This window comes from Triturus cristatus, chromosome 12, assembly GCF_964204655.1.
Source record: "Triturus cristatus chromosome 12, aTriCri1.1, whole genome shotgun sequence".
Classification (NCBI taxonomy): Eukaryota; Metazoa; Chordata; class Amphibia; order Caudata; family Salamandridae; genus Triturus; species Triturus cristatus.
Genome location: NC_140595.1, coordinates 120,679,020 through 120,692,934, shown reverse-complemented (window position 1 = coordinate 120,692,934; position 13,915 = coordinate 120,679,020). Strand labels below are relative to the sequence as shown.

The window sequence follows — 13,915 nt, the reverse complement described above, 5'->3', positions numbered from 1 at the left end:
TTGCAGATGGAGAACCTCTGTTATGAAAGAAAGACAATCATCGTTCGGAGGAGGTCCACTTTAAGCAGCCAATCTCCAAGTTAAGGAAATACATGTGCCCACAACCTGAGAAGGTGGGCTGCACCACTACCATCGCCTTTGTAAAACCAGGTGACAGAGGCAAGGTCAAAGGGTAGAATAGTAAACTGCTCTGCCCCTACCTCAAACAGAAGGTAGCATCTGTAAGACTGCAGGACTGCACATGGCTGTATGCATCCTGCAAATCCAGGGATAGCATCACCCAGATCCAAGCCACTGAGAACCTGAGCTAGATTGAGAATTCTTAATTTGAAGGGTGAAGATCCAAAATCAGCCTGAGCCATCTGTCCCGCTTGGACGCCAGGAATTAGTGGGATCATCCCTCCTCATCCGTTTCTGAATCCGGTACCCTCTTGATAGCCCCCATCGGCAAAAAGAGACGTGACCCCTGCAGAAGGCCAGCTGTATAATCTGCTGTCACTCAAGTAGGAACTCTTTTGGCCACATGAGCTAGGCACCTCTCCCACGCCAGCCCCAGTCGTAAAAAGTCTTGGCATAAAAATAGATGCCAAGCTCTCTATGTCATACCAGGTATCTACCATTGCAGGGACATGTGTGGGCCTACTGAGACAGCTACGGAGACTCGCCCCCCTTCTCTCATTTCCAGGCACTATGGATGGCCATGTCGGCAATGATTATGTCAAGGTTAGATTATGGCAACTCTCTGTACATTGGCCTTCCTGAGAAGCTGCTAACAAAACCCCAAGTGGTCATGAACAACACTGCTAGACTGATTTTCAGGCTCCCAAGGCGGGCACATGCCACCCCCCTACTGCAGCAGCTGCACTGGCTCCCGATCAAACACAGAACAAGGTTCAAAGGTCTCTGCATAGCCCATAAAGCCATCCACGGCCAGGTATGCCTCATAAACTATGTGCCAGGGCATACCCTTCGATCGTCTGATGCTGGCCTTTTGGCCTGCCCCCGCTTCAAAACATCCTCCAAAGGGGGCAGAGACTTTTCCGCAATGATCCCTCAACTCTGGAACAGGCTACCGGAAAGCCTTCGCAGGGAACTCACCCTTCTTCCATTTAGAAAAAAAATTAAAACGCTTCTTTTTACTGAAGCCTGGGGCACAACCTAGGCCATGTTTTGGTGCATGTACATGTGGATGTGGTGAGGTGAGGTTAAGCTCTCTCACATAGCGCTAAGAGACCTGTCGGTGAATATGCGCTCTAGAAGAAGTGCCAGTTAACATTAACTTGAGTCCCACCAAAATAAAAGATGGAATTCCTGCCTGTTGGGAAAAAATCAAACCCTGCCTCCTACTGGATAAGATTGGTTCTGAAAGAAAAAACTGAAGTAGCTGATGAGGCGGGTTAGGAGGTGCTGTAAGATTGCTGCCCTTGATGCTGCCCATGGTCTCTGGAGTTGCAAATATTCTGGGCCAACTGGTTTACTGATATGAAGGGTAGTCATTGATAGGCCTCAGAACATTTTGTACTGCCTGTCAAACTGGTGAACCAGTAAAAGCAATACATGGGAGGGGGCTGCCTATGATGTGCTCTAAGGCTGATTAGTTCTTTACCACAAAGTGCCTGGATCCATTGAAGGGCATGTCCATTCGAGACGCTTGGTTGTCACTGAAAAACACAGTAGTGCATACAATCATGAAGCTGACCACTACACTGGTGCTTATGGCAGGTCCCAAGCGGTCCGCTGCATCAAGGCCAGCCCATGGAAAAAGTAAGATACCTTTGGTAATGATTTTAATGGTGAATACCCTATCTATCAACAGATTCCTTTCCTTGCAAATATTGTATCCAGGTGTTAGATTGGATCCGGAAACTTTAGAGCAGTACTTTACTTCTGTACTCTGTTAGGTGGTGCGAGCGGCTCTGCACCAAAGTCAAGGTGGAAGGGAGCCTTTGATCTTAAACAGCAACTAGTCTGAGAAGAGTTTTGTATAAGGTGGGTTGACAGAAAGGGCCTGCAGCTCGCTCACATGCCTAGTCGATGATATGGTCATGATGAAGACAGTTTTTAATGTCAACTGTGCAGCGGTTCAAATGGGGGGGCACATTGAAAAGTTGAAAACCAGGTTCACGTTCCACTGTAGCATCACAGTGTTGATGGAAACGAATGTTGCATCCTTTCAAAACTCTCATCCACAAACAGTTGACAAACATAAAGGCGGCAGATCTGGTACCCGCAGAAAAGCCGAAAGGGATGACACATAGCCTGAACAGTGCCCAAAACAAGTCCTTCCTGGGCCAAAGACGAAACAAACAACAAAACATAAAATTGGCTTACACCGGATCCTGTTGTCAGGTGGCGCACTAAGCCACAAATGTGTCCGAAAGACTGCTGCACATCGATTTTGTACAGAGCCAACTGACTGCTAAGAATCACGACCAGCTCTGAAGCACCACAAGCAAATTCATGCGAATCCATAATCTACATCTACTTTCCGCAGTTGGAGCATGGCTTGAAACTTGAAGTTTTGAAGAAGGGGCAATTTCCATGGCATGCTGGGGTCATTGAATTTTGGGGTTGGTACAACCGATGAAGTGCGCCTCCTGCGGGTGAGCAGGAGAAACTGTTGGTTGGTGATTAGTGCCTAGGAGTATTCTAAAGAGGAATCTGCAGTTGAAAGTATCGTTCAGAAATCACCATATTCTCTGCCTGGAATTATCAACCATCCACAAAACCACAAGCCTGGTCCGAAGTTATCTTCACCTTTTCTTTGCAACCCAGACAACTTCTGATTTACACTAGGGGTGGGCGGAATTTGCGAAATTCACTTTCGCAAATTATCGCGAAAATGTTAAAAATCTCCGCAAACACGTGGAAATATTGCGAAGATGCAGAAGTTTTTTTCCCGCCCGTTCGCGGTATGTTCTGCGTGGTCGCGGCTCGCCAACTTACCCATGCGGTTGCTCGCGGGCGCGGGCATCTTGTTTTCACTTGTCTCACGGTGCATGATCGTGAGAAGAAAGACGTGATCGCGCGACGAATGATGTTACTGCGGGCGCGAACTGTCGCGAGACAGTGCAAATGGCTACCAACAATCCAACATCTCGTGGAGAACGCGACCGGATCGGGAAAACTTGTCGGCGAACGCGGGGATTCAGGTAAGGCGGTCGCGCGCACGCAAGAATGTATTATTTTACAGTGCGAACAAGCAAAACATTTCTGGTAAAATGCGGATTGCGGAAATTTTGACATTTTCGCGCTCTCCGCGGAACGCGAAAATGTCAAATTATCGCAATTTCCGTGAGCGGAACGGATTTTTAGCCAGGCCTAATTTACACACAAGCTTCTTTTTACAAAACTTATTATTGTGTAATCTCCATTCAGCTTATACAGTAACAGCACACTGGACTCACTGCTTAAATTACTCCCCTTTGCTGTGTAATCCAAGAGGTGTAATATTCAGGATCAAGGTGAACAACGTGTTCAGCTGCTCCAACTGTAACATAGGCAGTTGCCAATCATTTGTAACTGCATTGTAAACAAGCCTGCAACCCAACTGTGCCCCACAATAATTGTACACTAAGAACTGAATTATGCCAAGTATAGACATTAACGATTGTCAATAAATCATGATAGTAATATGTATCAATCCCCCAGCAGCCTCTTACTGTGTATTTTAATCATCACGGGGAGATTGGGAAATAGCAGCAAGAACTCTTTCTTAGACAGAAGTTTCTTTTTCTTCATACGCTCGTAGAAATTGAGTTCAAGCGCTCGGAAGATCCTTGAGTAAAACATCTCCGTTCTAAACAGCTCTGCAACAAGATTGAAAAAAAATTAGGACTGTGCATATCGAGTAAGAGACAATTGGAATATAAATATTGGAATGACAGAATGATCAGAATGCAATTCACCTTTTATTACGGCGATGTACTAAGCAGAACCACCTGAACCCACGCATTATAACTGAATAGGCAGCTTGTCCAAGATCACACATTTAAAATGGGCAAAAATCAACCACTACCCAAAAAATTACTTAAATTCAAAATAACTGCAAATGTACCCTTTGTCCTGAATCATTAGACCATTATATATATATTTTTTGTCCCAGCTATGCAGAGTTTAGGAAAAAGTGACTTATACCCCTATCATTTAGGAGACCAGTAGATGCTCTGCAAGTTCATAGATCAAATTCTACAGCTAGTGTTCGCCATATCAGGGTACCTGCTTTATACTTGGCGCGTTAGGTCTAAGTTGTTAACTGCAAAGTAAAGAAGAGGACAACACAGGCCTTGGCATAGTATGTTAATAACACAATGACTTTTTTGATAATATTTATTTTTCTCTTTTGTTGTTAACTGGCCATACGTTTCTATTCACTTTATTATTTGACATTTTTATGATTTTTATGATATGACAATCATTCATAGTATATTGTATTTTAGCAAGGAAGATTGTTGTTTATACATTTTGTGAATGATCTCTATTTGATCGAATAAGGAATATCAATCTATCTAACTGCAAATATGTATTTTTCTGGTTGGGCCAAAAACTGTAAAAAATGAAGCAAACGCTACATCTATAAATTTACACAAATCATTAACAGAAAAAGCACTGGCAAAATCAAAAGTAAGGTTTGTCTGCCAGTCTATTGGCTTTGTCAATGCTTGTTTTATCATGTTTTTGAGAAAATATATTGTTGGTCAGCTGCTGGTGCCTCACCAATAGTAAAAAAAAAAATTGGCTAAAAGCAAAAATATACTTTGGTATCAAAAGCACATCTTGCCATAGTAGAGCCTGGCTCTGAAGGGAACTACTGTACGCGACGATGTGCTCCTTATGAAAGAGCAGAATGCAGTCACGCACACTAAAGAGAGCCCACAGCCGAAGTGGGACGATGCACTGCCCTATTCTGTAGGGGGAGTGATACAACTACAGAAGAAGGCATTAAGAGGGCTGGCTGATAGCCTCAAACAGTAAGGTCGGTGTTTATATTCACTGAAAAAAACAAAGTTTAAAGTAACGTTATAGTTAGGTGAAATGTTCAGTAACAACATAATGTTTTCAACTAAACAAAAGCACAGAAATTCACTAGTTTTAGTTATAGTAAGTAACTATAACTCGCATCCCCACCATGCACAGTTTTCTGATCAATAATTTAACCCCTTCTGTGCCACGCCCTTTCCCCCTCCTGTGCCGGGCGTTTCATTAGTGGGTGGGGTTCATGACGAGATAGTCTCGTCATGGGCACAGCGCGACCGTGCTCCATGACGAGACTATCTCGTCATGGGCACAGAAGAGGTTAATTGCAAATATTGCAGTGATGTTATCAATGATGTCATAGAAGAAGTCATGAGTGATGTAATATTTGGGGTAATTGGCAGTGCATGGAGTGGGCATGAGTTACAGTTACCTTCGGGCACGAGTTATAGCTACTTGAGATAACTACAGCTGGTGAATTTCTGTGGCTATTAGAGTTTAAAACATAATGTTGTTACTGAACATTTTATAAAACTATAACATTACTTTAACCTTTGTTTTTTTTCAATGAACTTCAAGGTTTTTTTTTTACCTAAAGTAATATTTTATTATCATATGTAAAACCAAATGACTGCCATGCATGGCCTTGGGTCTGGCTGTAGGGCCTGGCGTGTGGCCACTACCTGTGGCCAACCCCTCACAGGCAGCCAAACCCACCCCTTTGGCAATGCATGGCAGGGGATGGGGGGGTTGGCCAAAGGCCAGGCATAGAGGGCCCCAAAGGGCAAGCTCTGGTGGCAACAAACCTCTCCCGTGCCTTCGCACACAACTCCCACTCTATATGTAAAGCACTCCTATCATCTTTCTCCAGAAATTATCAATCAAATATATATTCCAATAGTGGCAAACAACATTTAAAGAACTTTTTTGGAGCTACATGTCTAACTCTTTCTTTTTACACAGTTTTTAATTTTACATTTGGATATGAAAAATTTGAAAATAAATAGTCAGAGATATATAATTTTTTCTTTAAGAAAATAATAAATAAAACAAATATATCTCTGTAATCCCTTATAGCGTTTTACACCCCAGAAACTAAAATGGTAAAAATAACCACATCAAGGCCATGTAGTTTATGTGATACATCAGCAACACATAAAATACCTCAAAGCGACCAGCCCCTAGGTGACAATGCGATCCCAGCTGTAGAGCAAAAGCTGTAGCCTGGAAAATTCCTTTAAAAATATGGTAAGTTTTCCTGGGGTCATGGTTTCAATGATCCAGAAGAATTATGTTTCTTTTTTCTAGTGTTGCTGAGGGGCAGAAGCAGTCCCTACAGCCCCCTCACAACATACACAAATATTGGTGATGTCTCTGCCCCTTCTAGGGACATCACCAAAAACTAAATATATGTAAATAGCTCTCCCAGGGCATTATTGGGTGCTCTATGAAGGAGCAGTGAATACTAAATGAGTGGCTGTGTCTGCTCATTTATTATTCACTGTTTGCAATTTTTAAATATTTTTATGGATGTCCCTGTTCTACCCAGGACACCCACTGTTTTTTGCAGTAGCCGGCATAAAGTATTTTTTTTTAATGCATAATGGTGTGCCCCGTGCCAACTGGGGCACGCCACAGATATCGCCATGTTGGGTACTATGAGGGCCGGATCAGGGCCCCCACAGCCCCCTGCACCTGCAGGAGCCGGCATGTTTTTCTTTGTTTTTAAATAGCATGTCCTGGTGCCCACCCATAGCATGTCACAAACAGCCTTGCCTCACCCCGGGCACCCCACAGGTGGTCTAACGTTGAGGTCTACTGGGAGGCCCAGGGCCCTCGCAGCCCCACCGACTCCCCAGTATGCACCCATCCCGGGTGTAGCAGGAGCCGGCATTGCTTTAACCCCGCAAGAACAGTTTTCTCGTGCTCCCATAGAGGGTCAGGGGAAGCAATTAAAGCAATTCCCTGTTCTTGAGTGCAGGCAGGGCCGTTCTTTGTTCTCCCATCAGGTGGGGCAACCGTGGCAGATTCCCTGCCCACGCTTGTGGGGAGGGACACAAACGGTGTCCCATGGATTGGGGATCATGGGGCTAGGGTAGAGTTCCATTTTAATTAAGTTATCGGCCCCAGGCGATGGGGTGCCTGGGGCCTTGTGAAGGCATGGGGAGTGGGGCTACAACGCCCTCCCCTGAAACATGCCATATGCCTCACCCACTTCCCACCAGAAGGGTCTTTAAATAGAAATGGTGAGAGCCCATGCTTTCCTTTTTTCAGTTTTTATTTTGCCGCAGTTTCACAGCTCCCCCGTGAATTTACAGCAATTTTATTTTCAAAAAATATTTTGACCCCAGACAACCCCACCACCAGGAATCGTGGTTCAGGGTATCCCTTTCCTGCCGCCTTATGTTTTTCTCATTTCTTTAGGATTTGGGAGATGGCTGCCACCACTTCCTGGTTGAGGGAGTGGCACCCACTCAGATTTCAGGTTGAGATCGGTCAGCTCTGCGGATCCTCCACAACGTGATATGGACAATTCTTTTATACCTTCTTTTTTTCAAAACTGATAAATGGATTGCCACCAAAACACAAAAAATCATTCCTTCTGGTCCAACAGCTAGCTTACTCACAACTTTGATCTAAATCCGTTCTGCGGTTTATGCTGTAGCTGTGTCTAAGGTGGCTATGGATCACCCCGAAAATGTCTATGTGTAAACTAATCACATACTAGCACATGTGTGGAGATTTGTTAAGTGGCGCCAAAGTTATTAGCATTACAAAAAAGACATATCCTATAGAAACACGATGCTAACTATGATTCCACCACTGGTTAATATATACATATATTTAAAGTGATGTTATAGGTAGGTTAACATGTCACTGATAACATTTATGTTTTGAATTTTAAATAAACAAACAAATTCACCAGTTATAGAAGAGCTAACTATAACTTGCGCCCGTGGTGCTAACTATAACTTTCGTCCAGCCATTCACTACTTATGACCTCACATATTACATCACAGATGACATTTTCTATGACATTTATGACATCACTGATGACATCTTTGGCCGTGCGCACTAGGGGGTGGCCATAGGGCTTGGCCTGCTGACAGACCCTGTGGTCAAATCCCCAGCAGGTGGCCAACCCCATGCCGGGCACAGCGTTTGGCATGTGCCAGACAGAGTTGCCCTTCGGGTCCCGGGACCCCATCGAAAACAAATATTGGGGGGAGAGATTGTAAAGCTTCCCCAAACCTTAACTGACTCTGAGGATGTTATTCGGACAAAATATCGAGTGACATTAATTTCGAGTTTTTAAAATCCTGTCACAGAAGTATCGTGATGCAGGAATATTGTTGACACAAATATTGTTTTTTAAGGTAAATAATATCGTTTTCAAGTGTTGTTGTTAATATTGTAGACAATAATATTGGTGTAAAAAATATTTATTTTTAATTATCTTTATGAGTTTTAAATAATACTGTAATGGTATATGATATATATATATATATATATACATATATATATATATATATATATATTACCTACTGGCGGTCGCAAGTAGGTAGTTATAGTTAGGACCACGTTTCCATAGGAAATCCGCAACATTCTATTTTGAATAACTTTTGCGCCGGTCGACGAATCCTCGCGAATTTTTCAAAATAGGTGGGGCGCTACGCTCCGCTCCTACCCTGAAAGTCTCGGGGGGATTCGTCAAGCGGGGGCTGAGATAAAAGGGGGGTCCCAAAACGCGTTTTTCCCATGCATTTTTCAATAGGACCTTTAGACAGGGCTACAGCCCGAACGGCTGAACAGAATTTAATGAAATTTGGCAGAGAGGTAGTCCCCAGGTCAAGGAAGTGCCTTTTGTAGGTTTGGTGTAAATCTGTTCAGTAGATTCTGAGAAAATAGCCTTTAAATCAATATATATATCTGAGCCAGCTTACGGTGCGCTTACGGTGCGCTTACCGTACGCGTACGGTGACGTGCGCGAGCGTGATTCTGATTGGCAGTTAGATCTTAGTAAACATTCGAATCGGTCGAAACCAGGAAGCGGCGGCCGCCATTTTCTCTCTCGCACTCTGAGGGGGGGAGGATAAACAAAGTGTAAAAAGATGTAAAGGGGCTGTTTAGACAGCTCCCAAGCACCTAGCCATGTTGGGGGTGTCCCCAACAATCCCCCAAGTGAAAAAAGGCAATTTTTATTTTTTTGAAAATTTCGCCGATTACGCTTACCGTACGCGTACGGTAGCCAATAATAAAAAAAAAAAAAAATATCCAAATTTCCCCCACCCCGTGTGCAAATGGCGCCCGTAGGGCACCATTTGTGCATGGCTTATTAGAACCAAACAAAACATATATTTTTCCATTCACAACAATGCTCATCATATGTTTCCTCCATGTGCGCACGGTGCGCGAAGCGTATCGTGCGTTCATGGCCCATCTAGCGTAATGTGGACACGCGGTGCGCAAAGCGCACCGCGTGCTCACTGTGCGCGCAGCGCACCGTGCGCGCACGGAACGAACTGCGTTAAGTGGGCGCGCACGCCACAAATGGCGTAAAGTAACTTAGCATTTAAAAAACCGTACAAATTCACTGAAAAAACCATAGGTTTCACACACGTTATAGTTAGGAATTAGCATTTAAAAAACCTTGCAAATTCACTGAAAAAACCATAGGTTTCACACATGTTATAGTTAGCTGGACATTTTACTGATAAAAAACCAATGAAATTCCCCCGTTATAGTTACTGTAGGCAACTATAACTCACGCGACCGTAATCCTCTGCTGATGACATATGTGTCTTTATGAAAAAAATATATTTGTAATATATGTATAGCTAAAATTTAACGGAAGAAGACATGGGCAAATAAGTGTCTAAATACAGTATTAGGATCAGCAGAGGATTGCGGTCGCGTGAGTTATAGTTGCCTACAGTAACTATAACGGGGGAATTTCATTGGTTTTTTATCAGTAAAATGTCCAGCTAACTATAACATGTGTGAAACCTATGGTTTTTTCAGTGAATATATATATATATATATATATATATATATATATATATATATATATATTCACTGAAAAAACCATAGGTTTCACACATGTTATAGTTAGCGGAAATTTTACTGATAAAAAACCAGTGAAATTGCCCCGTTATAGTTAGTGCTGGCAACTATAACTCACGCGACCGCAATCCTCTGCTGATGCTAATACTGTATTTAGACACTTATTTGCCCATGTCTTCTTCCATACATTTTTAGCTATACATATATTACAAATATTTTTTTTCATAAAGACACATATGTCATCAGCAGAAGATTGCGGTCGCGTGAGTTATAGTTGCCAGCACTAACTATAACGGGGCAATTTCACTGTTTTTTTATCAGTAAAATTTCCGCTAACTATAACATGTGTGAAACCTATGGTTTTTTCAGTGAATTTGCAAGGTTTTTTAAATGCTAATTCCTAACTATAACGTGTGTGAAACCTATGGTTTTTTCAGTGAATTTGTACGGTTTTTTAAATGCTAAGTTACTTTACGCCATTCGTGGCGTGCGCGCCCACTTAACGCAGTTCGTTCCGTGCAAGGTACTATTTTAAGTTTTATAAGCCATGCACAAATGGTGCCCTTCGGGCACCATTTGCACACGGGGTGGAGAGAGTGTGGATAATTTTTTCTTTTATTATTTTTGTTTACAATATTTAGTTTTTCTAATGTCTAATAAGTCCTGTCCATTTGGTGGTCTTCGCCCACCAAAAGCGCAGGGGGTGGGGTGAGTGTGGAAAGTGTTTTTTTTTATTTCAATTTTTTTACCGTACGCGTACCGTAAGCGTAATCGGCGAAATTACCGAAAAAATAAAAATTCCGTTTTTGGCCTTGGGGGATCTTTGGGGACTCCCACATCATGGCTATGTGTGTGGGAGTTGTCTACACAGCCCCTTTACATGTTTTGGGCTTTATATTTTAAAAATCACTCTCAGTGCGAGAGACAAAATGGCGGACGCCGCTTCCTGGTTTCGGCCGATTCGAATGTTTACTAAGATCTAATAGCCAATCAGAATCGCGCTCGCGCACGCCACCGTACGCGTACGGTAAGCGTACCGTAAGCGCACCGTAAGCTGGCTCAGATATATATATTGATTTAAAGGCTATTTTCTCAGAATCTACCGAACAGATTTACACCAAACCTACAAAAGGCACTTCCTTGACCTGAGGACTACCTCTCTGCCAAATTTCATGTAAATCTGTTCAGCCGTTCGGGCTGTAGCCCTGTCTAAAGGTCCTATGGAAAAATGCATGGGAAAAACGCGTTTTGGGACCCCCCTTTTATCTCAGCCCCCGCTTGACGAATCCCCCCGAGACTTTCAGGGTAGGAGCGGAGCATAGCGCCCCACCTATTTTGAAAAATTCGCGAGGATTCGTCGACCGGCGCCAAAGTTATTCAAAATAGAATGTTGCGGATTTCCTATGGAAAAGGGGTCCTAACTATAACTACCTACTGGCGACCGCCAGTAGGTAAATATATATATATATATATATATATATATATATATATATATATATATATATATATATATATATATATATATATATATATATATATATATATATATATATATATATATATATATATATATATATATATATATATATATATATATATATATATATATATATATATATATATATTTTTTTTTTTTTATTTAAATATTTTTATTCCACCATCAGTTCAGGTACATTTATACTGAAACATCCGTAAAGAATAAAACATTCTTAAACAAGAAAAAAGGAAAGAGAAAACAAATCCTGAGAGCCTACAGAGGCGCAGTACAGTACTATTAAGTTACAGAATATAGCAGCTCTGACAAAAAAAAGGGTTACACAAAGATCAAAACATAAACAGCAAAGATAGTTACTCCAATATGTTTAAATCACTGGATTGTACCTGGAGTGCATTCATCCTGATTTTCCAATCTGTTACAGGGGCCCAAATAAGTTTCCCTAATTTCCTAGTCTTCCACCCTTTCTTCTCATACAGACCCTTTCCCAAATAAAACATAGCTAAGTCGTGTAAGTCATTGTTGAAATGTGGGGGGATTAGGGGCCACCCATGCAGATGACACACAAATTCTAACCACAGCCATGGCAAGAAGTGCAAATTTCCGGTGAGCTAACAGCGTTCCGTCTCGAGCCACACCTAAACCCATCAGCTCGGCAGACAGTTTTATTTGGATCCTCAGGGTTTACCCCATAAAATCCTCTATAGTTTTCTTAAGAGGTTGCAAGGCAGGGCAAGAGGCAAACATATGAAGTATATCTGCCTCGTCGCCTTGGCAACGGGGACCAAAAATACCATCAGTCCCACCCCATTGAGCTATCTTAGCTGGGGTGTAATAGAGTGAAACAAGTGTTTTAAAATGTTGTGCTTGGAGGCTCGCTACTCTTAAAAGGGTGTAGCCAAGCTTAAGCAATGCCCTAAATTCATCCCCTTCAGTGTTCAGCTTCCGCTGCCATTTCTCAGGGTGTTTTTCTAAATCATCGCCCTGTAGTTGTCTCAGCTCTTTATAAATCTGGGCGATTGTACACCCATCAGGGTTTTGGACACTTCCATTACTGGATCTCTTGAGAAAGCTTTCGCTCTCCCCTTCTTCCTTAATATAGAGGAACGGATCTGGACGAATTTTAAAAACTCCCTGTGATCGAGGTTAAAAAGGATTTGGCCTTTCTCAAATGAGAGTATAGCATCTGGTTCAAAACGATCCCCCATCGATTCACCCCAAAAGCATCCCATCGCCACATAATTCCATCGTGAAAAATCTCGGGGAGAGGCAGATACCCAAATAAAGTAGTATAATAATTCATTCTTCCTAACCCCAGCTTTTTGCTGACGCCAGTCCAGACCGCTACTGCTGCCCCAAGGGTCTTGAATTTAACTTTTTTATAATAACTGGCTTCCCTGAATCACAAAAGCCAATTAGGGGCTTCTCTTTCTAACAGTAATTCATATACATCCGGAGAAGCATCGTTCCTCAACTGGTCAATGACCTTTCCACCCAATAACCCTCGGATGTATTGGACCACCGTGGCCCAATAATATATTTTTAAATCAGGGACCACCCAGCCCACTCTTTCCCTAGATAGGGACATATATCTAAGCGCTCTTCTCGTCTTCCCTTGAGCCCAAATAAATCGGTTAATCAGCCTCTCCATTTCTTTAAACCAACGATTTTCAAATTTCAGAGGTATCGTCCTGAATAGATACAACATTTTGGGCAGAAATATCATTTTGATAATGTTGCATTGACCCACAATCAAAAGATGCAAAATATTTAGCCTATCAAAGTCTTTCTTGGATTTTTGAATCACGGGGACAAGGTTCTTTTTCGACAACTTTACCTAGTTCTGATGTTATAATAAACCCAAGATAGGTGGCAGATTCAGTTACTCTTGGATCCGAGATAGAGAGCATGTCATAAACTAAAATTTGTGTCTTTTCACGGTTAAGCCGATAGCCTGAGATCGCCCCAAAGCATTCAGCCTCATGCTCTATTTCCATTAAAGCCACAGATGTATTTGCGGCTGTTATTGCCATTCATCAGATTATCCCAAAATCTTAGTTTCACATCTGTTTAGTCCAATAGGGAGGATACCCTTATTTGTCTCAATTTTCCAAATCAAAGGGTCAATATAAAAAGCAAATAAGAGGGGAGAGCATTGACTCCCCTGCCTCGTCCCTCGTGTGATAGCAATTGGGTTGCTTTGTCCCCCCATCAACCGGAGGTGAATCTTAGGATTCCTATATAGTTTCCTACACCCCAATTCTCAAGTACAGCCCAAAGATAGCCCCACAAGACCCTATCAAATGCCTTCTCTGTGTCTAGCAGGATAAGCGCCATAGGATCTCGCGTGACAGAGGTACCATCAAACAAAGTACAGACTCT

At 42.4% G+C, this 13,915-nt stretch overlaps 1 protein-coding gene across 1 annotated transcript in view; it reads right to left on the bottom strand.

Moving 5' to 3' along the window:
• The window catches only part of LOC146772835 (rho guanine nucleotide exchange factor 11-like), a 337,239-nt gene that overhangs the window by 184,578 nt on the left and 138,746 nt on the right, over nucleotides 1–13,915 (bottom strand). The window contains 1 exon segment of the mRNA XM_085637036.1: nucleotides 3,663–3,809. Coding sequence (XP_085493162.1) covers nucleotides 3,663–3,809 — 147 coding nt within the window.